Source organism: Arvicanthis niloticus, chromosome 1, assembly GCF_011762505.2.
Source record: "Arvicanthis niloticus isolate mArvNil1 chromosome 1, mArvNil1.pat.X, whole genome shotgun sequence".
NCBI classification, from domain to species: Eukaryota; Metazoa; Chordata; class Mammalia; order Rodentia; family Muridae; genus Arvicanthis; species Arvicanthis niloticus.
In genome coordinates, this window is record NC_047658.1 from 147,478,868 (window position 1) to 147,503,816 (window position 24,949).

Genomic DNA, 24,949 nt, shown 5'->3' on the forward strand with positions numbered 1-24,949 from the left:
AGTAGCCTTTAATTACTAAAATATTATTTCCTTTTATAGAAGCAATATATATGGTAATAATTATGTATCTATTTCATTTCATTTTTTTTAAAAAATTGTGTATTTTAGAAATACACAAAATTCCTTACAAACCAAAATTGCAGATTGTAAAAATAACAGTATTTGGTTTTGTCTGGGAATCCCCCCCTTGCTCACCAAAGGTTTCATATCTATTTTTGCTCCCACTGGCATCACAAGCTAACAGCTCTCATCGGAATTAACTTGTGATGAAGTCTGCAAAGAGATTATCAAACAAATCAAAGGGAAGAGAAACAGAAACAAAATGAGGTGTGGCATCCAGGAACAGCAAAATTTCAAAATACTCAAGCCAGCTACCATCCATGTCCATCCCTGAGTCAAGAGAGGAGTCTGTTTTAACAGCTCAACTCATCTGGGAATGAAAGACAAACTGAAGAATGGCGAGATTGGTCAGTAATCGCATGCTACACAAGCATGAGAACTGTGTTTGGATGCCCAGCATCCACCCACATAAAATATGGGCATGATGATGTGCCTGCCTATAAATCCAGTGCTGGTGGCTGGACAGGGGAGGATTCAGGGAGTTTGCTGGCCAGCCAGTCTAGCCGAATTGGTGAGGTGCAGTTCAGTGAGAGATCCTGTCTCAGAAAACTTAAGGTGGAGAGTGGGAGAGAAACATGGGATTCTGGCTTCACACACACACACACACACACACACACACACACACACGAACATGCACCTACATGCATATGTGCAAACAACCATACTAACATGTATAGGCAACATACCCAGAGAAAGAGAGAGAGAAAGAGAGAGAGAGAGAGAGAGAGAGAGAGAGAGAGAGAGAGAGAGAGAGAGGCACAGACCACAAGACAGGAATAAAAGGTGTATTTTGAAATTAGTGAGTAGCTGGCAGCTGTACACTAAACCTAACACTTCGTTTCTCAGTCTTTGTGACAGAGGAAAGTGTGCTCAACCATGCTTCCTCCTCTCAAGGGAGAATGTTGTCCAATGTCACAAGGGAGCCCAACTGTAGTTCCTTTAAGGCAAGGAGTCCTTGACTTCCATAGGAATAATCATGGTGGCCAGATTTTCCACCATCCGGAAATGTGGCTTGTCAAGAAAAGCACTCTAGAGGCTAGGAAGATATCTGGGGAGTCAGGGTAAGAACATCTGTCCTGTGAGTATGGCAACATGAATTCACATCTCTGTTACCCACAAAAAAGCCAGGCATGGCTGTGCATCTCTGTAACCACAGAATTTGGTAACAGCAATAGGCACATCTCAAGAGCTCTTAACAGAAGCAGTGAGTTTTCAGTTCAGTAACACGCCCTGTCTCAAGGTAGTAAACTGGAGAGCAATAGAGGAGGGCACCCAAAATCCAGGACTTGTTTCTATGCGCATGTGTGCATGTGTGCATGTAACACACACACACACACACACACACACACACACACACACACACACGCTCTAGATACAGCAGGCAGAATGCTTGAAATAGAGACAGTCAGGATCATTGGCTGCCTGTGGCTTCTGTCATATGACTGAACACGAGAGAGAAACCTCACACCACTGAGAACATCGGAGTTGAAAATCTGGCAGCTGGAGCAACCCACAATTGCTGGTGAGTCTGACGGTGGCTAGTGCGGAGAATGAGATTCCACAGTGGAAAGGATAAACAGGAATGACCTCACAGGTCTACCAGCCCCTGGACAGAGCCTATCGCCCTTTAAGAGATGACTCCTTTCCCTCACAGAGGACCACGGCCTCCGCCTTCCAATCCCCACATATGCTGAGGCTCCTCTACATACTAGGTTCTAAAAACAATCGAAGAGAATGAATACACTATTCTACCAACATGGAGAAATGAACAGGATTATGGTGCTGTTCGCAGAAAATTGGGGGGGGGGGGGGACGGAAATTTGGCAATAGTGATAAGACTTTAATGTCCACTTAGACATTTTATTTCAAGAATTTAGATTAATGGAGCACTTGGAGTCTGAGAAGACCCTCACTGGAGCATTGTCTTTGACAACTAAATGGAAAGAGATGGCTAGGGAATTTTGGTTGATAGGAAACTGTCACTCCAGAGACGTTATCCGTTCAAACTCACACCCTCCCCTTTAACACACTCACTGATCTATAGTTGGTTTGTTTAATGATAACACAGTTATAGTAGACTACTAGGCAGGACCTACAGAAAAATATGGTTTATCTTCTCATACTAAGAAAGAGGTCCATGGTAACACCAACGCCACAAGCTAGGAGAATCATATATGCAACACGAGGCCGCTTGAGATGGAAATGCCTGTGTGCACTCACACACAGTATTGGCATATGCATGCCTGCCTAAGTGTAGACAGGTTAAGTGTTCATGAGTCACTGGGATAGCACATTGGATGACGCCTGTTTGCGGGGAAAGGCGTAGAGAGGGACTATGAGAAAGTGAGCAGTCCCGATACATTTTGAATTCGGTGAATTGTTTTCATGGTGAATTTGTATTACATTAATAAAAAGGTGAATTTAAAAATTGAATGCTAGGCAGAGTGTGATATCGAACACCTTTCATCTTGGCACTCACCCAGGAGGCAGTGAATAGTAAATGCAAGAAATATATACAATTTCTGTGGGGGTGTGTGTGTGTGCCTGTGTGTATGTATGTGTATGTTTGTGTGCACACCACACTTACGAGTGTGGTGGAGAGGAGGAAATGAATCCTGGATTATACATCTATACATGCTAGGACCCTATAAATGTTTTAAAACTGAGTTAAATTCTCAAATAGTTAGGGTGGGTACAATGGTACACAATTGAAATCCCAACCTCTATTGGTTATAAGTGTGTGTGTATTTGTGTGTGTGTGTGTCTATGTGTGTGTTTTAAATTAAGGGATGTTTGGTGCACATGAAAACTCAGGATTGTGGCTTTGCTTCTTCAAGAGCTTGATGAAATGTGATTTTAAGGCAACAATTAACAAAGCATGAAATCAACTGTAGACCAGTGATATGATGACATCACCAAAAAGCAAGGCAAGCTTGCCTCAGCAGCGCCTAGATAACGCTGAACAAAAGAAGCCAGGCTGAGTTGTCTGTGTTCTTACCGGCTTCTCCTGTTTTACACTGGGGCCTCAGCTCAGCAGCCATCCAAGTGGTTCTCCTGCTAGGTGCCCTGAGTGGGCCCAGCATAGCTCCTCAGGGAGACGGGGGATGGTAGATCTCTGAGTTCCACTTTACTCACTAAACTGTTTCCAGATGGAGACCTAACCATCATGGCTTCCTGCCCCTAGTAAGAAAGGGAGAGGCACCATGGTGTTCACTCCCTGACGGAGCCTTGCTCTCCACTCAGCACTGACTGACTGCATAGAAACAATAGTGATTAACTTACTTTTTTATCTTGTCCATTATTCCACCTTCATTGTTCTTAATATCATGGACCATCTTTTGAAGCTGTCTGTAAAAAAAAAAAATCACAAGCATAAAATATTAATATCTAGGCTACTTTTTGTAATACAACTTTTACCTTCATCAATAAAAGGCACTGGTCCTATTTGGATCACAAATATACTGTTGGCATATTTTAAACCTATTTTATTTATTTTCTTTTATCTCTTCCTCTCTTCTAACCCTCTCCCCCAACACTAGGTAGGACAGAGAGAAGATTAGAGGGGGAAGAGGGTGTAAGTGTCTTTAAATTACTTCCTGCTGACTAGAGACATTGGGTTTTGGGGGGCAAGTCCAATCTTCATAGTCAGGATATCTCTAACTTCTTCTTTTTGTCACTTTGCTCTTCGCTTCTGACCACTCATGAACCACAACAGGACCAACCAGGAGCTCAGAGGGGAAGCAGCAGCTTTCTTCCTTCTTTCTTCTTCCTTCCCTCCTTCCTCCTCCCCTTCCTCCTCTTCCTCTCCTTTTCTCTTCTTCCTCCCCTTCCTCCTCTTCCTCCCCTTTCTTCTCTTCATCCTCTTCCTCTTCTTCCTCCTCTTTCCTCTTCCTCTCCCTCTTCTCACTCTTCCTCTTCCTCCTCCTCTTCTTCTTCCTCCTCCTCTTCCAGAACACCTCCCTGCCCCTCTCCAGACTCTGGCATGTATACCCTCTCCAGAGTCCTCAGAATCAAACTATCTGCAGCCGGCACAATCACACCCCTGCCAGAGCACACACGAGACAAATAGTCTGCTGCTGTGGACAGTCTGAAGCAGCCCCTTTATCTCACACCTGGGATTAAAATAAAAACGTGTTCAAATAACATAACTGGGGTGTTTAAGAAACCAAAAGTTTCACTACAACTTACTACCAGGGCAACTTTGTCATTTGTAATGGGTATTCTAGAAATCACCAAGGAGATAATGGGCGTTGGGCACTGGGCACTGTAACTTGAATGGTTGAAGCCGGAGATGCCGTTTAGTAATAAGGCACATGCTGGTTCCATATCCAGCACTGGATAGACAATTCTGGGTCTGTGAATGTAACTCAGTAGTAGAACACTTGCCTAGCGTGCTTCATGAAACAACATAGAGCCATCTGGGAAGAGGGAACCTCAGCTGAGAAAATGTCCCTACCACATTGGACTGTTGGGCAAGCCTGGGGGTGTTTTCTTGACTGATAACTGATGTGGGAGAGCCCAGCTTACGGTGGCAGGTGATCCTGACTGCTATATGAAAGCAGGCTAAGCTTGCCATGAGGCGCAAGCCAGTACACAGCACACCTCCATGACCTTGAGTTCCTGTCCTGACTTTATGATGGAGTGTAACCTATGACTACTTTATATTAAAATATATGCCAAGTAAAAAAGAAAAGCCAATTCAAAAAGTTTATGTCCTGTCTGCTTCCAAATGTGTGCCTGACATTGTGGAGAAGGGAAAGCTACAGAGAAGATAAAAGAGTAATGGCCTCTACAGGATATAAGGTTCTGTAATAGTAGACCCACTTAGTACATGTGACTGTGTAATGATCCCATGGAAGGTTACTATGGAAACAATGCTAAAAATGCTGGTCTTAATTCCAGTCTTCACTAGTAACATTCCTTTGAACAACCACCCAAGCTTTCAAGGCTAATGCATAGAGAAGCATCTAGTTTATACAACTGAGGCCATTCTTGACCTTGCATTTTCTACTTAATATATGTGTGTATACTGATCCCCAGAAATATGTTCAAATTTTGAATCAATTAAAAATAAATATAATGTATTTTTATTTCAACTGACACATAAAGGTTGAACATTTTTATGAGATCCATGTAACATTTCAATACATGTATACATTGTATCGGGTTCACATTAGGCCAACTGTTACAGATCTCCTTAAACAGTTATCATTTCACTATGATAGAAACAAAATTTCCCTTTCCCTAGAATATGAGAACTTATTTGTACTATCAAACTGATTAGCCACACTTAAGGGCTGACCTCATGCCAGACAGTAGATAGCCAACACAAAATAAACTCAGTGATATTTTGGAAGGTTTTTGTCTCATAATGCTTTGTTTGGACACTTCTGTACCTTATAGGTCTTTTGCTTATATGTTATGGTTTCTGATTTTGTGTTTTATGGGATTTCTGTGTGTGCAAATGTATGTGTCTCTCTGTCTGTGCCTGTTTTATATTCTTTTTCTTCCCCCTTCCTATTCTGGATTTTCTTTTCTCTTTCTTTCTTTCTTTCTTTCTTTCTTTCTTTCTTTCTTTCTTTCTTCCTTTCTTTTTCTAGATGACTTTAGATCTTTCTTACAGTGACAGAGAAAGGGTATGGATTTGGGTGAGTGGGAAGGTTGAGTGGATCTGGCGGGAGTTGTGGGACAGAGACCATAATCAGAATATATTGTATGGACAAAATCTATTTTCAATAAGAAAAGGGAAAACAATCCCTGTAATTTTATTAATTATTGATCAACCTTTCCTGTCCTCTTTTCTCCACTTCCTTACCCATCCCCATTATGTTTTTAATGACTGAATAATATCTTATAACTTGTATTATCGAATTTTATGTTTCTGCTCATTGGTTGTAGGCACTCAGGTTGCTATTTCTTTGCTCCTATGGATAGTACTGCAGTAAGCATGGGAAACCAGCTGTTTCTTGGTCAAATGACTTCATTTCCTTCAGTGTATGTCAAGCAGTATGATTGCTGGATGGTATAGTAGTTTGATTTCTTTAACTTTGGGGGGGGGGGGGGATGTCCATACTGTTTTCCACAATGCTAACTACCAAAGTCTATTCCCACCATACTGTGTTTCCTTTGCTCCACAGCCCTGTAATCCTATTTCATTGGATGGCGAGGGCATCCAATGATGCAGGAGGAATGACCGATGGCTGTGGAACTCAGGGGATTCAGCCCACTGGTTAGCATAGCCATGATGGGATTACCTCTTCTGAGGCATGAGCCTGAGGACCACATGTCCTGAGGACTTATGCTGGTTATGAAGTTCTGCTCTGCTTGCTGCCCTCACATCCCTCTTAATCTAAGAATTGTCTGATAACTCTAAGGGGCTTCCAGCCCCTCACTGGGCAGTATCTCTGGCACTCCCAACCATAGGGCTTGATCTCTTTCAGACATTGCTGCTGGAGCAGATTTATGATTCATTTACCACCCTAGGAAAGAACTTAGAGATGTAGATTTCTAGCCACTGTTAGAAAATATTTAGGAAAATAAAATTGTTAGTCAAGCTAGGTTAAGATGCTTTTGCTATTTGCTCTGATGTTGAAAATCTTAGGGAACAATTTGAAGTTCATAAAAGAAAGACACACTTTTAATAGTTAAGCTTGAGACCTTTTATGGTTAGGGAACAAGAACAATGGCAGCACTGGCTGATGTGACTCTCACTGAGGCTGGACTGGTGATGATTGACTTCTTATACCCATTTTTGTCCTCATCTTCCTTGTATGATTTATTAAAAGTTATTGATAAATAGATATGCATTCTGAGGATTTAAAGTAGATATGACTGATTTTTGTGTAAAAGTTTAAATTTGTGATTCTTTTAAGATTACTTTTAAGGATAGATAATAAAACAATCCTTTCTTTGTAACCAAATTCCTGCCTGCCAGTAAGAGATACAAGCTGAGAAACTCCCTTGCTTGCTCACACTGTTAATCTATAACAAGTTGCTTAGTTACAAATGTACGTGGGTTCTTGGGAATCATTTGTTTTCTTTACCTGTACTACATAATGTTATTTCTTGTAAAGATTTTGGGGAACATACTGTTTTGTCATGATCATTCACTAGAAAAAAACTAGGATGTAATCACATTGTAATTTTATACTGCTTGAAAGACTTTGCTGGGCTATGTAAGCTATAGGAGAAAGAATAAAATTGTTGAAACATTGTTCCATCCAACAAGCATGTATGTATGTATGTATGTATGTATGTATTAAAGCTTGTCTGGGTGCGTGTTGGAGTTTGTTCCATTTACCAATTGTGTATGTGAGCACATGAGAGAGAGAGAGATGCTTGAAGCCTGCTTGCTCTATCCATTCTATATAAGAATGTATATGTGCTTGTCTGTCTGTCTGTCTGTCTGTCACTCTCTCTATATATATATATATATACATATACATATATATATGCATGCATGTGTAATGCTTCATTTACTATATATGTGTGTGTGTGTGTGTGTGTGTGTGTGTGTGTATACACACAGACATATGCATGAATTTTCTCTCTTTCCTTTTCTTTCTGTCCGGCCCCAAGGAGTTAAGAGTTCAGTTTCTCACTGGCTACAGAAAGTGCCCAGGCAGTAAATTAAGCTTTCTTCCCTCAGAGAAAAGTCTGCTGAGTAATTTCTCTAATCACTGGTTGCTATGGGCAGCAGGTCCCATCATTATCTGGACCACTCTCTGTCAGCGGCTCTAAGCACTGACCTCCATCTGCTGCCTGCCGTGGTTCAACCACCCCAGGGATGCCAACGCTGGTTATTGGCAATTTGTTAGTGGCCATTCTAATGGAGTGCGGTGATACTTCATTGCCCAGGAAACAGGAAGTGTCCAGCCTTCTGTTTCAGTCAACAGCACACCGCCCCTGTCTATCTTAAACATGAGAGAAGAGCAGGAAGGGGGAGCTCTGGCTGCTGGTGGCATGCAGTCTTCCTTTACCTAAGCTAGCGAGTATAGCTGAGTACCAGAGCAGCAATGTCAACTCCACAAGCCACAAAGCACACTGACATCACACATCCTCTTCCTCAGTGAGTACATGGGCAATTGATCTCATTGCAGCTTCTCCATGGAAGACAGGCTCAGTTAAAGAAGGGGCTTTAATTATGCTTGGGAGTGGAGTCACACAGAGTTTGTAATCATCCTGATACCTGGGCCTCACTCCAGACCACTGAACCCAGAGGCAGTGACCCTCAAGTGTTCCCAGTGTGTCGCTGAAGCTGAGAACCTCAGACAGCATTATCAGGGTAGGAGAGCTTTGTGTATGCCCACTCCCACTCTGGGGATCTGGTCTGAGAAAGCACACTGGGGAGGACTATACAGAGCCAATTGTTACCACCTGAACATCCCTAGGCATTCGAGGGTGGAACAAGTTCTGGAAGGATAGTTTGTAGGACACCAAGGTGAGGGGCTCTGGGGAAAGCAGCTGTCCTGAGGTGTAGCCAGTCACCACACAGGAGTCCAAGAAAGCTCACATTTGACAAGATTCGTGCTCCATTATCTTTCTATTAAATATAGAAGAGGATTTAAAAACACAGCAGCATCTGCCACAAGCATATTTTTAAAGCCCATCAAAGGCATGGTGTGTGTGCGTGTGCGTGTGCGTGTGCGTGTGTGTGTGTGTGTGTGTGTGTGTGTGTGAAGTATCTTACTTTTACTTTTACTTCAGCTCACTCTGCACTTACTGGACCGTGGAGAGGGGACAGGGCATGCTGGTATTTGTTCCACCTCTCTTTTCCCAGAGAAGACTGAATGCAAAGCAACCAGATCAGAGAAAATCCCCTTGTGGTCTGCTCTTTGGATTAAGAGTCTTAAAGGAGAGCAAATCCTGCTAGGAGCAGATATATTCACTTCCTTTCATCCATCTCAGCCCCAGAAATCTTGGATTTCACGCTTCAGGAGCTGTAAGGTTTGCCCTGCCACCTGAGCCGATCATCTGGGCCTAAGCGCCCCTCCTATGTAGGAAATGCTATGCCAGGCCTCAAGGCCCTGCACTCTGCTTCGAGAGGCTTCTACAAATGTATGTTTAAACTACAAATGTTAAAAACTGCTGATCTCTATCTAACTCAAAGAGATTCACCTGCCTCTGGCTTCCAAGTGCGGAGGTTAAAGGTATGCACCACCATCACCTGGCTTAAACTTACATTTTAAATTAAAAGTGTTTTAATGAACATTTCTAGGCCTATTGGATTTTTGGTGTATTGGTTCTCTCTTTCCACCATGTAAATCCCAGGAACCAGGTTTGGTAAGAAGCAAATTTACCTGCTCAGCCATTTTGCTGGCTTTTGTTTTGAGACAGCATCTCCAATCCCTTTTGAGTGGTTACATGGTTTAATATTTTTGACTCCCAATGCTTTTTTAGATGTGACTTCCATTTTCAGTGTGGGGGCCTCACGTATACTAGCCCTGTGCTATATACCCAGCCCACATTTTAGTTTTTAGTTAAATTGTAATACATACTTGATTTAGAAAAAAAAAAAAAAGTTCCAGGAAGCCATAGAAAAGGAAAACAATGGATCTTGTAATCTGCTGACCTTGGATAGTCAGGCTTGAAGCTTCTGAGTTCTCTCTGATCTTGCTGGTGTTTTGTCACCAGTCATATGACAGAAATGCTAGACACTCAGAGGAACAGGAAGTGCAAAGGCTCAGAGGTAGGATCAACTGGAACCTTTGGGGCCTGGTGGGAAACTCAGAGCAGCAAGGAGAAGCTGCAAGACGGATGCAGTCAAAAGTGAGGCTAACCGGAAATGGGGGCAATCAAAAGTGAGGCTAACCGGAAATGGGGGCAGTCAAAAGTGAGGCTAACCGGAAGGGGGCAGGTGCCGAAACCTTCCTACAGGCTCATGAGATGAGTCCCAGGCAGCCAGAAGTGCTCAGGGAGGGGAAGGGAAGGGAAGGGAGGGGGAGGGGGAGGGGGAGGGGGAGGGGGAGGGGGAGGGGGAGGGGGAGGGGGAGGGGGAGGGGGAGGGGGAGGGGGAGGGGGAGGGGGAGGGGGAGGGGGAGGGGGAGGGGGAGGGGGAGGGGGAGGGGGAGGGGGAGGGGGAGGGGGAGGGGGAGGGGGAGGGGGAGGGGGAGGGGGAGAGGATCGGATCTCTCTGGTGTTAAAGTTTTGCCCAGTGTGTCATGTTGGAGTGTGAGGGGTGGAAGTACTAACAAGAGCACTGCCCTGCCATTATTTAAAATTTCTTTTTCTCTGTGTGTGACACATGCGTGTGATTCTTGTGCACATGTGTCTTGGTGTCTTGCACAAGATTCTTGGTGCATGTGCAAGGACTCATCCTCTACCTCTCTTCCACCTTATTCACTGAGGAGGGTACCTCAAAGCCAGAACTCATCAATATGGCGCTCTTGCTAACTAGCGTGCTCTGAGGATTCTCTGCTACCGCCTTCCGAGTACAGGTGGGCCGCCATGCCCACTGGGTATTCTCATGGGCTCTGGGGATCTGAACTCCATCCCTTACGCTTGCATGACAGGTGCTTTAACTGGTGAGTCATATCTCCCTGGCCTCGCATTTCAATTTTCAATATTTAGTTCTTAATCATTTTTTGTAGGTTTTTAAAAATTTTGCTCAAAATATTTACCTTGATTTACTTCTTTTCCAAACTACTCCTTGAAGTTTGGTGTCATGATATTTTTATTGTTGTTGTTTGTCTTATTTATTCCACAATTCAAGGAGCCAGCCAAGTTTGGAATCCAGAATTAAACTGAACACAAATCTTGACTTCTGTGATGCAGGACAGGGATCCTTCCCCATTTCATGCCCAAGTCCTCTGGCCTCTGAAAACTCAGATCAGAGACACAGAGAAAAGCCAAGGATTCTGAGTCCTACACATTTTTCTCTTGGATAACTTCTGACTTAAACAAGACATCACTGGCTCTGAAAACAGACTGTTATTTGCATGCCACAGACATTCCCCAACGGGCTTCTTCTTCTTCTTCTCCCCCCTTGATGTCTAGCCTCCTTCCTCCAGATTCTGGCCTCAACTTCCCCATGCCCACCTCCTCCAGCTTGACCTTCCTGTGGCATCAATGGTGTTATATTTAGGTTTATGAACTCAGTACCCAAAGTCACTTCCTTCTGAACAATGTGGTGTGATTACTGAGACATTTTGGTGGTTCCTTCCATGGCAGGGCAGCCATAGTATGCCTCCTAGGATTCCCATTCCATTTTATTGATGCAAATACTGAGGTCTAGAAGAAGCATGGTGCTGTTCCAGACTGTCTAGCTTTGAAATCCAGGCTCCTTATTTGATCTATGAAGTCATAGAAATTTAGAAGTAGCAGAGACCTTGCCATGTTCTGGGTCAGTCTCCTCTTACCCCAAGGGAGAGAATTAAGTTCTAGGGAGATTTGGTGACTGTCCCAGAGTTAGCTCACTAGAAAATTGCTTTGTTTCTTTTGTGAAAACACTCTCCCTACTCTTTCCCACCTGGCTCAGGTCTCCTGCTGGAATATATGCTGTTGTATGGAATGAGGCACCTCTTCCATCCTGGGCCACAACTCAGAACTAGCACAGATAGGGCTGAAAGACTGACCCACCCTCAGGCCAGCCCAGAGCCTTGGAGAAGGAACCAGAACAGAAGTAACTCTTGGCATGTGTTATGTATCATGCACCAGGTATTGCATGTGTCATAAACTTCCTGGTGTAGCTCCTGTTTTTATCCCGTTTTCTATCGTGACAAGCACATCCTTAACCATTTTTTACATCTACAGTAGGGTAAAGCATATTCATACTGCTATGGGATCCCCATTTACAGAGATGAGAACATGTAGTCAGAGAAGTTGAAGGATTCATGTAGTCCTATTGCTAGTAAGAGGTGATATACAAACTGAAATGTGACCTCAAAGTGCATAACCTGTGCCCGCTCTGGATGGCACACTGGTTTATTTATTTCAACTTGGGCCCTTTTCTAGGGAGGTGACTAGCTTTCTCATGAGCCTCTATGACCAGCCTCCATTCTATCTTTGAGGATGGCACACAGTCCCCCTACCTGCCCAGCAGTCACACTGGGGATGCATATGTCCCCACCCCTGCCCTGTTATTGGCTTCCAAGGTCAAACATTTTGCTGGAGCAGAGCGTGAATTCTTAGTGCATCTCAGCCTTTAGGGAGGGGCAGAATGAAAAGAGGAAGAGGCAGATGGCAGTGGGAGGCAAGGAGAGAGGGTAGTGTGGGACTCCCAGGACTGGAACATGTTTGTAGCGATTGAGCAGAGAAGCTGGAAGGAGCACCATTATTCCATGGCCTAGGCAGAAAGCCCCTGTCTGCCTGACACCATTCCTCACAGCTAACAGACACTAACCACAGAAAGTAGATCACAAATGTTTCCAGCATCCTTCCCTGTCTCTATATTCCCATGGATATCTACAACTATTTGTTGCTGGTAACCTGGCTCAGCAGTGTAGTGTGTCTACACTGCTGAGCCAGGTTATAAGCAGACAGAAATTGGGCTGCACTTTGTATAATCAGGAACAGGGAGGAGTCTACCAATATCAAGTATCTTATTCAAAGTCCCAATCCCATTTACCCCGTCAGGGGCAGATTGGCTGGGGACTCTCCTCACTGAGGTGGATGGACTGACCAAAAACTTGTGCTATCCTGTCTTCAACATGTTCTTGGTAGATTTGCCACTTGATATGACCACAAAAATCGCCATGGTTCTTCCTCTTCCTGATTTCGGTGGCTAGAAGCCCTTGGTGCCTTCAGGGCTCCAGCTTTTTCTGTTCTCTGAGCATGCAGGGCTCTGTTCTCCTGGGCTTTTACCACCCCTGCTTCATGGAAGGGAGTAAAGACTCTCCATAAGGCTGTAAAAAAATGCAAGTTATAAACCCAAACAATTACAGGAGGCTTCTGTGTCCACAGAGAGGGAGGCTCAAGTGAGCCATGCCTGTTAATTAATTCTCATAGTCTCACTGTCTCTACCAGGTTCTGTCTAATGAAACTTAGGCTGTCTAGCCTCTTTGTTACCAGCAACAACACCACACACACACACATACACACATACACACACACAGAGAGAGAGAGAGAGAAAGAGAGAGAGAGAGAGAGAGAGAGAGAGAGAGAGAGAGAAACAACAAAAAGTTTCTAAACCAAAGCAGTTTTTTTGTTTTTTTTTTTTTTGTTTTTTTTAAATAAAAGCAGGTGGCCAAGAAGTCATTCAAACCTGCTCCTAGAATATTCTGGAAATATTTTTCTAGGAAATGAACATGCTTAAAGAATTTGAGTGTATCCTTTTTAAAGCTAACTTAATGGGTAACAGAGAGGTGATATTCATTCAACTCACCCCTCCTATGATCAAAGGACATTAGATACATGTGTGAACACCTCAGAATAAATCCTATCATTTTATATAGTTATTATCTGTTGGCAAAAATATTTAAGTTAACTTATGATCAAAATGCAGTGTGTGTGTATGTGTCTGTGTGTGTGTGTGTGTAAATCTCATAACAAAACCGTATGTATGGCTAATCAATGCTAACATAAACAAAATTTAATTGACCCAACTGGAGAAAAAGAATCTTGCCTGACCACATGGTATTGTACAGTATTGCCACCTGCTTGATGAGGCATTCATTACTGCAGCTGAACCTCAAAACATTGTTTAGGGTAAAGAGCGATCTTGAAGAATAGGTTTTCTATGTCCTGAAAACATTTGACCCCAGTCTCTTTTCTTTTTCTTTTCTTTTCTTTTCTTTTCTTTTCTTTTCTTTTCTTTTCTTTTCTTTTCTTTTCTTTTCTTTTCTTCCTGAGCCTTTACCTTTTTTGTTTGTTTGGTTGGTTGGCTTGTTTTGTTTTTTGAGATAGGGTTTCTCTGTAAAGCCCTGGCTGTCCTGGAACTCACTCTGTAGAACAGGCTGGCCTCAAACTCAAGATATCCGCCTGTCTCTGCCTCCCAAGTGCTGGGATTAAAGGCGTGCGCCACCACTAGCCAGCTTTCTGGGCCTTTACTTAAAAAGAGAGATGCTGGGGGAACATCTTGTGTGTTTTGGGGCAGTAGAAAGTTGAACAGAAACTTTGCAATTCTTAAAAAGCCTGAAGAAATGTCCATCATGAATACCTTTAGGGTTGTGGAGAAGGCTTACTCTATAAAGTTATCACTACACAAGCAAGAGGACCTGAGTGTGACCTCCTAGAATCTAGGTGACAAAGGCAGGCACAGAGGGTGTGCCGGTAACCCCAGAACCACAGAGGCAGAGACAGGATGACCCCAGAGCTTGCTAGCCAACCCATCTAGTTCAGTCTTTGAGTATCAGCTTTAGTGAGAAACCATACTCACACACACACACACACACAAAGTAGAGCGCAATTGAGGAAGACAGGAAACTTGGTCTCTGTGGCTTTGGGTCTCTGGCCTCCGAACACATGTGCAAACACACACTCAGTTATATATGCTTAAATAAACTCACACACACATATACACACACACACAACACAAGACAAAAGAACACATTTAAAGAAAATGAAGTAATATCTAATTGGTCAAATTTTTCTTTGACCATGACCCCTTAAATAGACTGCATTATCAATTTTTAAAAATCTATCTATCTACTATCTATTTATCTACCTACCTATCTATCTATCTATCTATCTATGTGCACGCAATAATGTTTGCTTGTTCTATGGTGCCTTATGGAGATTAGAGTACAACTTTGGGAATCAGTTCTCTCCTTCCACCATGTGGTCCAGGGAATGGACCTCGGTTTGGCCGGTTCTCACTGAGCTGTCTCTCTGGCCCAACCAACTTTTTGATGGTAGCAAAACACACACAATGCAGATTTCGCCATGTATATGGAAACATATAGTAAACTCACATGGTCATACAACCGTTGCCACCATCCAGATGCACAGAGCAGTTTGTAACAGTTTTAAAGCATATTATTTTCTTCAATTTACTTTCAGGGTATTAAATGAATAGCTTTTGTTTTAGGGGTGTGTGTATGTGTGTGTGTGTGTGTGTGTGTGTGTGTGGACTGTGTGTGATTGTGTGATGGAGGATCAAATGCAGGGCCTAGCACGTTCTAGGCAAGGCTCTCCCACAGAGCTCACCCCCAGCAGTGCTATTATCATTTAAGAAATGACATTTATCCTAAAATATAGCAGTAGGTATATAGGCCCAGCCATCTGTGGTTGGCATGGCAACTGTGAGATCCTTGAATGTGGATATGCTATAGAGCCAGAAGTCTTCCCATTACTTAATACAATTAATACATGCTCAAACTAAAACCTTTGCAAATCACATGCATGTAGAATTTAGCTTTCTGAGAATTTAGCATTCTACTTTCTGTTTTCTTTTCTGTATTTTGGTTGTTTTATTTAGTTTTGTTGAGACAAGACCTCATAGAACCCAACCTAGCTTGGAACTGACTATGTAGGGACCTTGAACTCTGTCTGCCTCATTGCCTCACCCTGTCTAGCGTTGGCATTACAGGTGTGTATCGTCATCTTTGGCTTTCCATTTTTTTTCTTTGAAAATATATACTGGGAGTCGAGAGATGACACCAAGGTTAAGAGCACTGGCTACTCTTCTCCAGGACCCAAGTTCAATTCCAGTACCCACATGGATGCTCATAACAATCTGTAGTTCCATTTCCATTGGATCTGATATCCTCTCTTGCTTCCTTGGGCACTAGGTATGCAAATGATACACAGACATTCATGGAGACAAAACACATACACAAAGTAATAATTTAAAAAAAGAAAGCATATTCTCCTGTATGTGTTTGACTCTATCACATACACATTTTTTGTCTCTGGTTTATGTGTGTGTGTGTGTGTGTGTGTGTGTGTATACTTATGTGCAAATTTTTGTACTTAAAAACAAACGTTACTCTTCTTGCTACGTATTTTTATACCTGAACCAAGTATACATTTTGTTTTCATTGTTGTTTTCAGTAGTAGGGATTGGGTCAAGGGTCAAGGGTCAAAGGTCATTCATGCTAAGAAAGTACTCTATCACTAAGCTATATCCCCAGTTCCTTCTTTTACTTTTTATTTTGAACAGGGTCTTTCTAAGTTGCCCAGGTTGGCCTTGTTCCTGTGACTCTTCTGCCTTGGCCTTTTGAGAACAGATTACATCTCTCAAATAGTTTAAAGCAGTGGTTTTCAATCTCCCTAATGCTACAACCCTTTAATGCTGTTTCTCATGCTGTGATGACCCTCAGCCATAACATTATTTTTTTTTTGCTACTTTGTAACTGTAATTTTGCTACTGCCATAATTCATAATGTAAACATCCATGTTTCCCAATGATGTAGGCAACCCCTGTGAAAGGGTTATTCAACCCCCAAAAGGGTCACAACCCGCAGGTTGAGAACCACTGGCTTAAAGTATGTGTGAGGACATAGGAAAACATTCATTCTATGTCTAAGCTTAGATCCCTCAACTTCTGTTCTAACACACATAGGCATAGCCTCCTACCTGGGAACTCTGTCCCCTTGGGTATGTCTTCACCTCTGATCTCCTTATCAACAACAGTGTTCTGTTCATTCAACTCATAATCCTTGTTGACTAAATAATCTCTGTGTCTGAGGCAGGGGCATAGCATCTGCTTCTGGGTCCAAGATAGCTGTCAGAGCAATGGCTCCTGGCTGGTGCTGGTGTCAGAACATTGAGGATCCATAACTACAATACTTAGTGATGTGACTCTGAAGCAAAGCCTCAAAATACTGTGGACAGCTCTAAAGACAATTTGGTGCATCAGGGAAGTTGAGGCCAGTATTTATTTCAGGGAAGAGGATATTCCCACAATTGTTTTTATTTTTTTATTCACTGTTACAGCACCCCTGTTATACACTGTGTATTATACATATACATTATACATAGTATTACTTCTGCTTTCCAGATGAATAGGACAAGGTTAAGTGGATTTAGTGCCCTTTTCAAAGACGGTGAGCTAATTAGTGCAGAGCAGGCAGCCAGACCTGGGTCTGGCCAATTCCTACCAACGTGAACTCTCTTTCCATCATAGCAAAGACACTTTCCCAGGGTGCCTCCTAAATTATACTGCACTGCTGATGTATGCCTGGCCTGCAGGTAAGGCCATCTATGCTCTTGTAATTATAACTTACCCACAGACAATGGGAACCACTGCAGGCTCAGTCACTGTAAAACACATTGCTATGTGATACCACTCAACCTGAGTCAGTGGAATTCAAGTTTAGGCTTGAAAATTTGCGATAACTGTAACTACACCCAAGTCTAGCTCCCTGGAGGTTTCTGACAAGTAAGCCTGCTCCTTTGAATTTATTTTTATTTTTTATTGTTTTATGTGTGTGAGTGTTTTTGCCTGCATGTACATCTGTATGTCTGTGTATGACATGTGTGCCTTATGCCTGAGATGGTAAAGCTCCATGTGGGTGCTAGGAATCAAACCCTAGTCCTTCTTAACCACAAAAGCTCTTAACCATTAAGCTGACCCTCCAGATCACACTTTTTAGCTTCTTAAAACAGTTGTCTAGGGTATGTATAGAACACTGACTAAGCTAGAACATTCTGTTGGCTAGCACATCACTCAGGGAGAGGGAAGGAGAGAAAAGATAATAGGTTGCCTACTTTCCATCAAAGTCAGCGTGGAGGTGTGAGTGTTAGAGGTGGGTTTGATGGCACTAACTTGCATGTGAATTGCATGACTTTCTCTTTCTGGTCTCAGCTCTCCTACTTGAGATGTAAAGGGGCTTGAGAGATGCCTCTCATGTCCTAGGAAGGTGGGCCTCAATGCTTCTTTGTAAACACCACATCTTTACATAGGCAAGCAGGCATGCTCCAACATACACACTTTGACCAGCATTGGCTGCATATTTCCAGGGTCCAGTGTTAAATGACAAGACCTCTCATTGAACTTACTAAAGCCTGTGTGAACAGAATGTTAAACTACATGTGGGTCTTTCATTGTGTGTGGCCACGCACCCAAGGAAGATCAGTAGCCTGGCTGCATGTATCTTGTCTGCTTTGTGTGAGGGAGGGAAATCTGAAGAAGGTCTGGGGACCCCAGATAAGTTTCCTGGAGGCAGAGATGCTCCTGGGTTACTGAGGTCCCTTCATCAGGCAGGTGGTCAACAGAGAAGTGTAGCCCAACAAGCGGGACATCCAGTGTTCTTACCCTGGCTTCTTTGCTTTTGAAATGGGCATTGGTGAGCACATGCTGGTCTAAGGGAAATAGCATTTTAAAGGCCTACTCCATTGTCATAGGAGAGGTGTGAGAATACCAAAATAAAAATTAAGGCCGCAGGCATAGCTGCCAATGTACTACTTCAGAGAGGAGGTAAAGACAAGCCAGATTGATCAGGGTTGGTCAAGTGAACAGGGGCCTGGAGGGGAACACATTCAGGAAGCAAACACCTCTCAGCTATGGAAAAAACTTGGAAAAGAAGAAAGAAAGACAAACATACTCCACTTACTGTTTACACATCAAAAGTCCCCATAGGCTCATGTGTTTGATGATGTCTTGGCAGGCTGTGGAACTTTTGGGACCATAGCCTAGCCAGTAAAGGTATGTATTCATAGATTGAAGGTAATATCTATTTTTGGTTCTATCCCAAAGTGGCTGCTCCCTGATCTCCCAAGATGCAATCAAGCCATGCCACGGGTTCCCAATGTTGTTGACCAAGCCATACCCTCCCCACCATGATTGGGTTGTGAACAAAACTAACCTGACCTCACTTCAGTTGTCCTGTTAGGTATTTTTGTCACAATGATGAGAGAAGTGGCTAAAACACTGGTGGACAAAGATCCAGGGACAGAGAATTGCCAATAATAAAGAGACTTGATACACTATCAAGAGATGGCATTCCCAAAAGAAGGTTTCTTAGTAGCTGGACATTTCCTGAGACCCAGCATCAGCTAGCAGAGGCTGCTGCCTCACAATGGAGTTGGGGAGTTTAGAGAGCATGTGAGACCTAGAAGACAGCCCCAGTGTCACCTACTAGATATTCCCACTCTCTTGGAGGGACCCTTGAGAGGAGAGATGGAATTTCCCACCCTCCCTCAGGTTACAGTTCTGGAGTGATAGATATCATTCTCTTACCTATCCCCCTCCAACCTCCTACACCAAATGTGTACTGGTCCCTAGGATCCTGAGTCCCTGGGGACCTAGGAAATCCAGCAAGGTTGTGGGATGAGAAAAGTAATTCCATCCCTGAGTCTTGAAGCATCATCATCCAACATGGCAAACAGAGAGAAGCAAGGCTGCCCCTGAAGGAGCCAAGTGCCGCTTGCCCACAAACAAGGGTAATTAAGACGTGATGGCCCCGATGCAGCACATATGAACCTTGGCATTAAACTAAGCAAAGTAAGTTGAGCACAGAAAGACAAACAGGGCATGATTCCAGGTATCTGAGGTTCCCAGAGGAGACATAAAGTAGACTGTGGTTTCCGAGTGGGAGGGCAGTGGGAGCCTACTGCTCAGTGAGTACAGAGTTCCAGTTTTGCAAACCAAAGCATCCTGGGAATGGATGGTGATGGCAGTTGTGCAAGGTTAACACACTCAGTGCTACTCAACTGTACACTTCAGAAGGGTTCAGATGGTGACTTTTATGTTGCATGCATTTTGTCAGAATGAAAAGGGGGAAGTACAGAAAAATAAGGAGGAGCCACTCAGGTATAATCATAAGCCCAGGGCCACAGGTGTCTGAGAGAGGCACCTGTGACATTCCAGGGGAGCAGGCTGAGGCTTAGTTTACAGAGGGCAGGAGCCTTGAAGCTTCCTGAGTTCAGAGGCATGATCTAGAATCAGTTACTAGCCTTGAACACCCCACTTAATGCAAGGTAGGCCTGGATCGTTCGAATAAAATCTGATAAACCATTTCCAGAGACCTTGATAAGATCAAAGACAAAGAGTCATTTTATGGGGGCTTGGGGGGGGGGATGTGGAATTGATTTATAATAGTGCCAGGTAAAACTCTTAACAGAAAAAAAATTGCACTCTCAAAATCTACTCATATTGCACTGATGGGTGCTCATGAGGAAGATAGCCTTGGGGGTGCCACACTAACTGAGGGAGGAGGATCCCTGCAAATCTGTGTCTCAAAAACGCTGCTGGAGAGTTGCATAAGTGACTAAGAAGACATTAAAGGATGGAGTGTGTGAGACCAGCCCCGCATCTCCTTAGCCTGTTCTTTTCATCCTTTGGGATCCGAGTCTGGTAACTGGCAATTGAAACCAGACTTTTGGAGTCAGCCCCATCCTTCTTCTGAATACATCAGAAGTATTTCTCGAGGCTCAAAGGAGGACACAGTAGCTTAGAAAAAAAATGTATGGTGTGTGTCAGGGTCATAGAACTCATACAGAGAGCTTTGGGAGTTGTTTAGCCCAAATCACCTGCTTTGAGGAGGGGCGCAGAGCAGACACTACAGGAAGCATGGGATGCTGAGGACCTTCTTTGGATGGTGTGGAAGAGGAGAACACAGATAGAAGTGAAATAAAGGAAGACTGCAGGGTGTGGCAGGTGAGTAGGCATGAGTGCAGTGCAGGGAGGATGAGTCAGAATTAGGGCTGCTCACGAAACCATCATCAGAAACAGGGAGGGCCCGAGAGGAGGGAGGTGGGGCGGAAGCGTGAAAGAAAGCTGAATTGGTTTCTAAAGAACTTAATGTGGAAAGTCAAGGAACTGAAAACCCTAATGGAAATTTTCAGGACACAAAGAGAGAGCACTGCCAGAGAAAATCCCAAGGTAAGACTCTAGCCAGCAAGGCCTGGACACCTGTGACAGAGCCTCCTGTCCTGAGCTGTTTCACTGGCCACTTAGACAAGGCCTGAGAGATGTGTGTGTCATATCTACAATCCATGCAAAGCTAAATGCTGCAGATGCCAGACTCAATAACAAAAATGTCCTAAATAGAAAGAAGAAATGAAACCAACAGGAGATGTGCCAGGGGCCAGCATAAAGCCTTCTGTTTATGTCCAGAAAGTCAATTGCAAGCTACAAAATTAATAAGAATGATCATGATGGCTACATTAATAACTATTTTTTTTTAATACCCAGTAATTATGGTGCCAGGGTCATGATGTCAGTTGCTTCATGGGACAATTGTTCTATGCCACAATAGTTCTATGGCATTGATGCTATTATTATAACATTTGTCATCTTACAGGTGAAGAAACTGGGGCCAAGGAAATTAAGTAAAATTGCCTAATGTCATAAAAATTCTTGATTTGTCTCACCAAAAACAATACTATATCCTCTAACCAATAAGACAGATCGATGAAACCTGGCATGACCAGCCTTACGTCAGACATTCTCCACTGATACAAACAAATGGGTATGTGTTCATGTGCGCTACAGAGGGAAATACACTAGCACAGATGACCTGCCAATGGGGAAGCTGTTTAAAATGCAAATTTTCATTTTCAAGTTAGTAACAGTAACCAGAAGAGAACGACTGCCAGAGTTCTTCAGGACTGTAGATCCCCAAATGCTTACACAGTAACATGACTTGCATGCTCCTAGGGATGTTTGATGTTGAAGAATTGAGAACCTGCGTCTCAGACAAGTTTGTGATGATGTCACTACCTTTTAAAACTCAAAGGGAAATCATGGCTAAGACCCAAGTACAAAGGAATGAAAGTCTGGGAATTTATGTTAACAAAGACATGGTCCCATATACTCCTGGTCACCTCTACTGTCTCAGTTCCGGTACATGGAAGATCTGTCAGTGAGCACCTCCTGGGGTGCCTTGGGGACTTCCATCCTTCACAATGAGGATCCTCTACACACACCCAATCCTGCCTGTCTTTGTCTCCTTGGTTCACTCTGCTTCTCTTCCTACTTAGCCCTTCTGCTCTCAATCTCCCTCCAGACCTGGACATGCAGCCCCTGGATCCCAGTCATCCCACTGAACACCTTTCGTGAGTAGAATACTCACTGTATGGTTTTGTTGTAGCGCTGCTGTTTGCTTGACTTTGCTTTGATCACATTCCTCTATAAGATTTGATGAGCTTGAAAGAATCCAAACGTTATCCTGCATTTACATTGCAATCTGGAAGCAAGTAACTCTCTGGGCAGCTTTCTAAATTGCTATTGACCAATCAGGAGAGGGCACACAATCTCCCTTTGCACTGTGGTGCCTGTAACTCTAGGTCCTTGGGATCCTTAAGTTCCCAGCACCCCCAGAATCTGTGCCTTCAGCTTCCCCTATGCAATCCATCCTGTTCTCTCTAACATCATGACTGCTGCCCAATTCCCACCTGCCAACTTCTCATCGAGCCACATATTTATAGAAAATATTGTAGGTGATGTTTTGAGTTGTTTTGTTTACAGTCGCATTTCTTTGCAAAGGTCTACGCTGACTGTACATTTCATAAAAGAGGGCTGAGTCTGTGCAGACAACTTAGTAACCAAGTGCGGAAAAAACGTTGCTTTGCTCTCAGCAGATGGGCATAGCATGTAATTTCTGCAATCTAATTTTGGCCTTCTAGCCTATAATATAATTACATAATGCCCACCGCCCACTCCATGATTAGACTGGACTTTGCCCCAGGGGGAGGGGTCATAAAGTGATTAAAATTCTATTGCTCTCTTTCTTTTGATTCTCATCTAGGTTCCCTGGAACACGTTCTGAGCCTTTGAATGGCTTTAGTTTAAGGACCATTGGGACCTCTGCTCAGAGCAGCCTGGACACGAGGCCTTGTCAGTTCTCTGCCAGGTCTTCTGACTTCTCCCTGCTTGTCCCTTCTCACTGCTGTGCCTATAACTCTAGATTCTTGGGATCCTTACATTCTCAGCACCCCCAGAATCTGTGCCTTCAGCCTCCCCATGCAATCTGCCCTGTTCAATCTCTAGCAGCCGCTGCCCAGCTCTGTATGGTTAGCCCCTCCCACACACTATTTTCCAGCTAGCCCCACCAGACAGGACCAATTTCCCAGGGCCGTCACACCCCATACGTTCCACTCCATGGCCCCTGCTGAGCTGAACTTTCCTCACTAGCCCCCATTTGAGACTGTGCTCACACCAGCCTATACATGTGAGGTCACAGTCTCCTCCACATGTAACCATTCCCCCAGTTCTCCATCCGTTTTATCTCAGCTGCCTCTCAAAAGCGTAATTCTTGAAGCATCACCTTCATGAAGATGTCTCTGCTACTCCAGTCTTCTTATTTCCTCTGTTTCTGCTCCACCCCTCCCTTCCATGAGATGCACAGCAAAAGACGTGGGGTGCCTGTGGGACCTTCCGGCTTTCATGTTAAGGGCTCTGTGGCTCTCCTGGGTGTGCTCTATAAAATGGCTGACCAGCTGATGCTGCCCGCTGGTCTGGACCCCTTAGTACATCTCAGTCTGCGTCTTACCAAACCCTTCAGAGTGAGAAGACCCATGTGCCGCTATGAAAGCCTGTCCTTCTACCAACTCCATGTTCTTTTCTCGTCATTTGTCTCAGAATCTCCAGCTCTCCAGCTCCTAAGTATGACCTCATGAAAGTCCAAAGTTCCAATATGCACATGGAATATAACACACCCTCAAACATTTGAAAGTTCCAGCCTCTGAAAGTCATCGGCACCACTACAAAAAGACAAAGCTCTTCAAACTCAAAAATTGGGAAGGCATCTTTGCATGGTCTCTTGACTTATGCCTTAGGCCACTGCTGGCTGATTCTTTCTTAAGTAATATATATATATATATATATATATATATATATATATATATATATATATTTAAACTGCCAAAGCTGTTTTTAAAATGGTTATTGTTATTATTAGTGTGTGTGTGTGTGCGCACATGTGTGAAATGTGTGTGGGCATAATGTATCAGGGCATGCGTGTGCCAGGCAGTGAGTGTGGAGTCAAAGGACAGCTCTGAGGAGTTACTTCTCTCTTTTCATTTTTATCTGGGTTGCGGGCATGGGGCTTAGGTCATCGGGCCTACACAGTCAGCACTCTATCCCATGAGTCGTCTGACTGGCACGTTTTAAAATAGCTAATCATGAAGGCATTGGAAAGACATGTAGATCCCCCAATAAACTTAGGATGAACACCCACGAAACAAATGAGACAGTAACCCACAGTGACCGCACACACTCTTCACGCAATGGACAAGCTCTTCCTCAGCATCGTCCTACTGAGACTCAGAAAGCTGGCTGTTGGTAGCATGTGGGCCATCAAATTTTCTATCTTCTTGCCTTCCCAGAGCTACACTCGTTGTCCTATCCCTGGCAAAAACCAGCCAAAGCAGGTCCCTTCACCCTTCCTACACATTTCTTTAAAAAAACAGATTCACTTCCCCATAGTCATTGCTAACCAATTGGAACTGGTCAAGAATTCCATGGTTATGGTGCCTCTGAGGACTGGAGGAGCCCTAGAGGGGAAATAAGAGGAATTAGGATCTGAAGGGAAAATCTTACCTCAGCTTCTGGCTGGCAGGGACAGTTATCTTATTCAGTTTGTCCATTTTTCTTTCGAGGGGATGTGAGTCGCTGTCCAGGGGGATTGTCAGCAGCTCCTGGACTTCCTGGGGAGCAGCATGGTAAGGCTCTGGCCTCAGGAGCTCAAGCCACTGGAACTGACTTCTGAGAGCAACCACAGGCTGCTGGCAAACACCCCTGCACAGGGGAAGTAAAACTCGCTGGAGCACATCGCCAAGTTTCTTGTTTCTACGAGGTCATGTGATCCAGGGAGTCAGCCAGCCTGGCTGATTACTGTGGTTGTGTAAACTTCGGTAGTGAAACCTTATTGGGCATGCAAATACCTCTCCAGCAGCTCTCTTTTATGATCAGGTTTGTTGCCAGGTTGGAATAAGCTTCTGGCTGAGCGCTACTTCCTGTTTGTCCCAAACCTTAGGTAGTCTCTGTTTTCAGCAGATGGCCAGA

At 43.8% G+C, this 24,949-nt stretch overlaps 1 protein-coding gene across 2 annotated transcripts in view; it reads right to left on the bottom strand.

Moving 5' to 3' along the window:
- The window catches only part of Blnk (B cell linker), a 66,412-nt gene extending 41,676 nt beyond the window's left edge, over positions 1-24,736 (bottom strand). The window contains exons 1-2 of one of the 2 annotated variants that reach the window (XM_034493968.2): positions 24,485-24,736; positions 3,403-3,468 (exon numbers count right to left, since the gene is read on the bottom strand). In XM_034493968.2, coding sequence (XP_034349859.1) covers positions 3,403-3,468; positions 24,485-24,531 — 113 coding nt within the window. In that variant the 5' untranslated portion in view covers positions 24,532-24,736. Of the gene's footprint in view, positions 1-3,402; positions 3,469-10,739; positions 11,089-24,484 lie in introns of those variants that run through there. The other variant, XM_076920964.1, reaches the window with a different exon arrangement.
- Between the last annotated feature and the right edge of the window lie 213 nt (positions 24,737-24,949).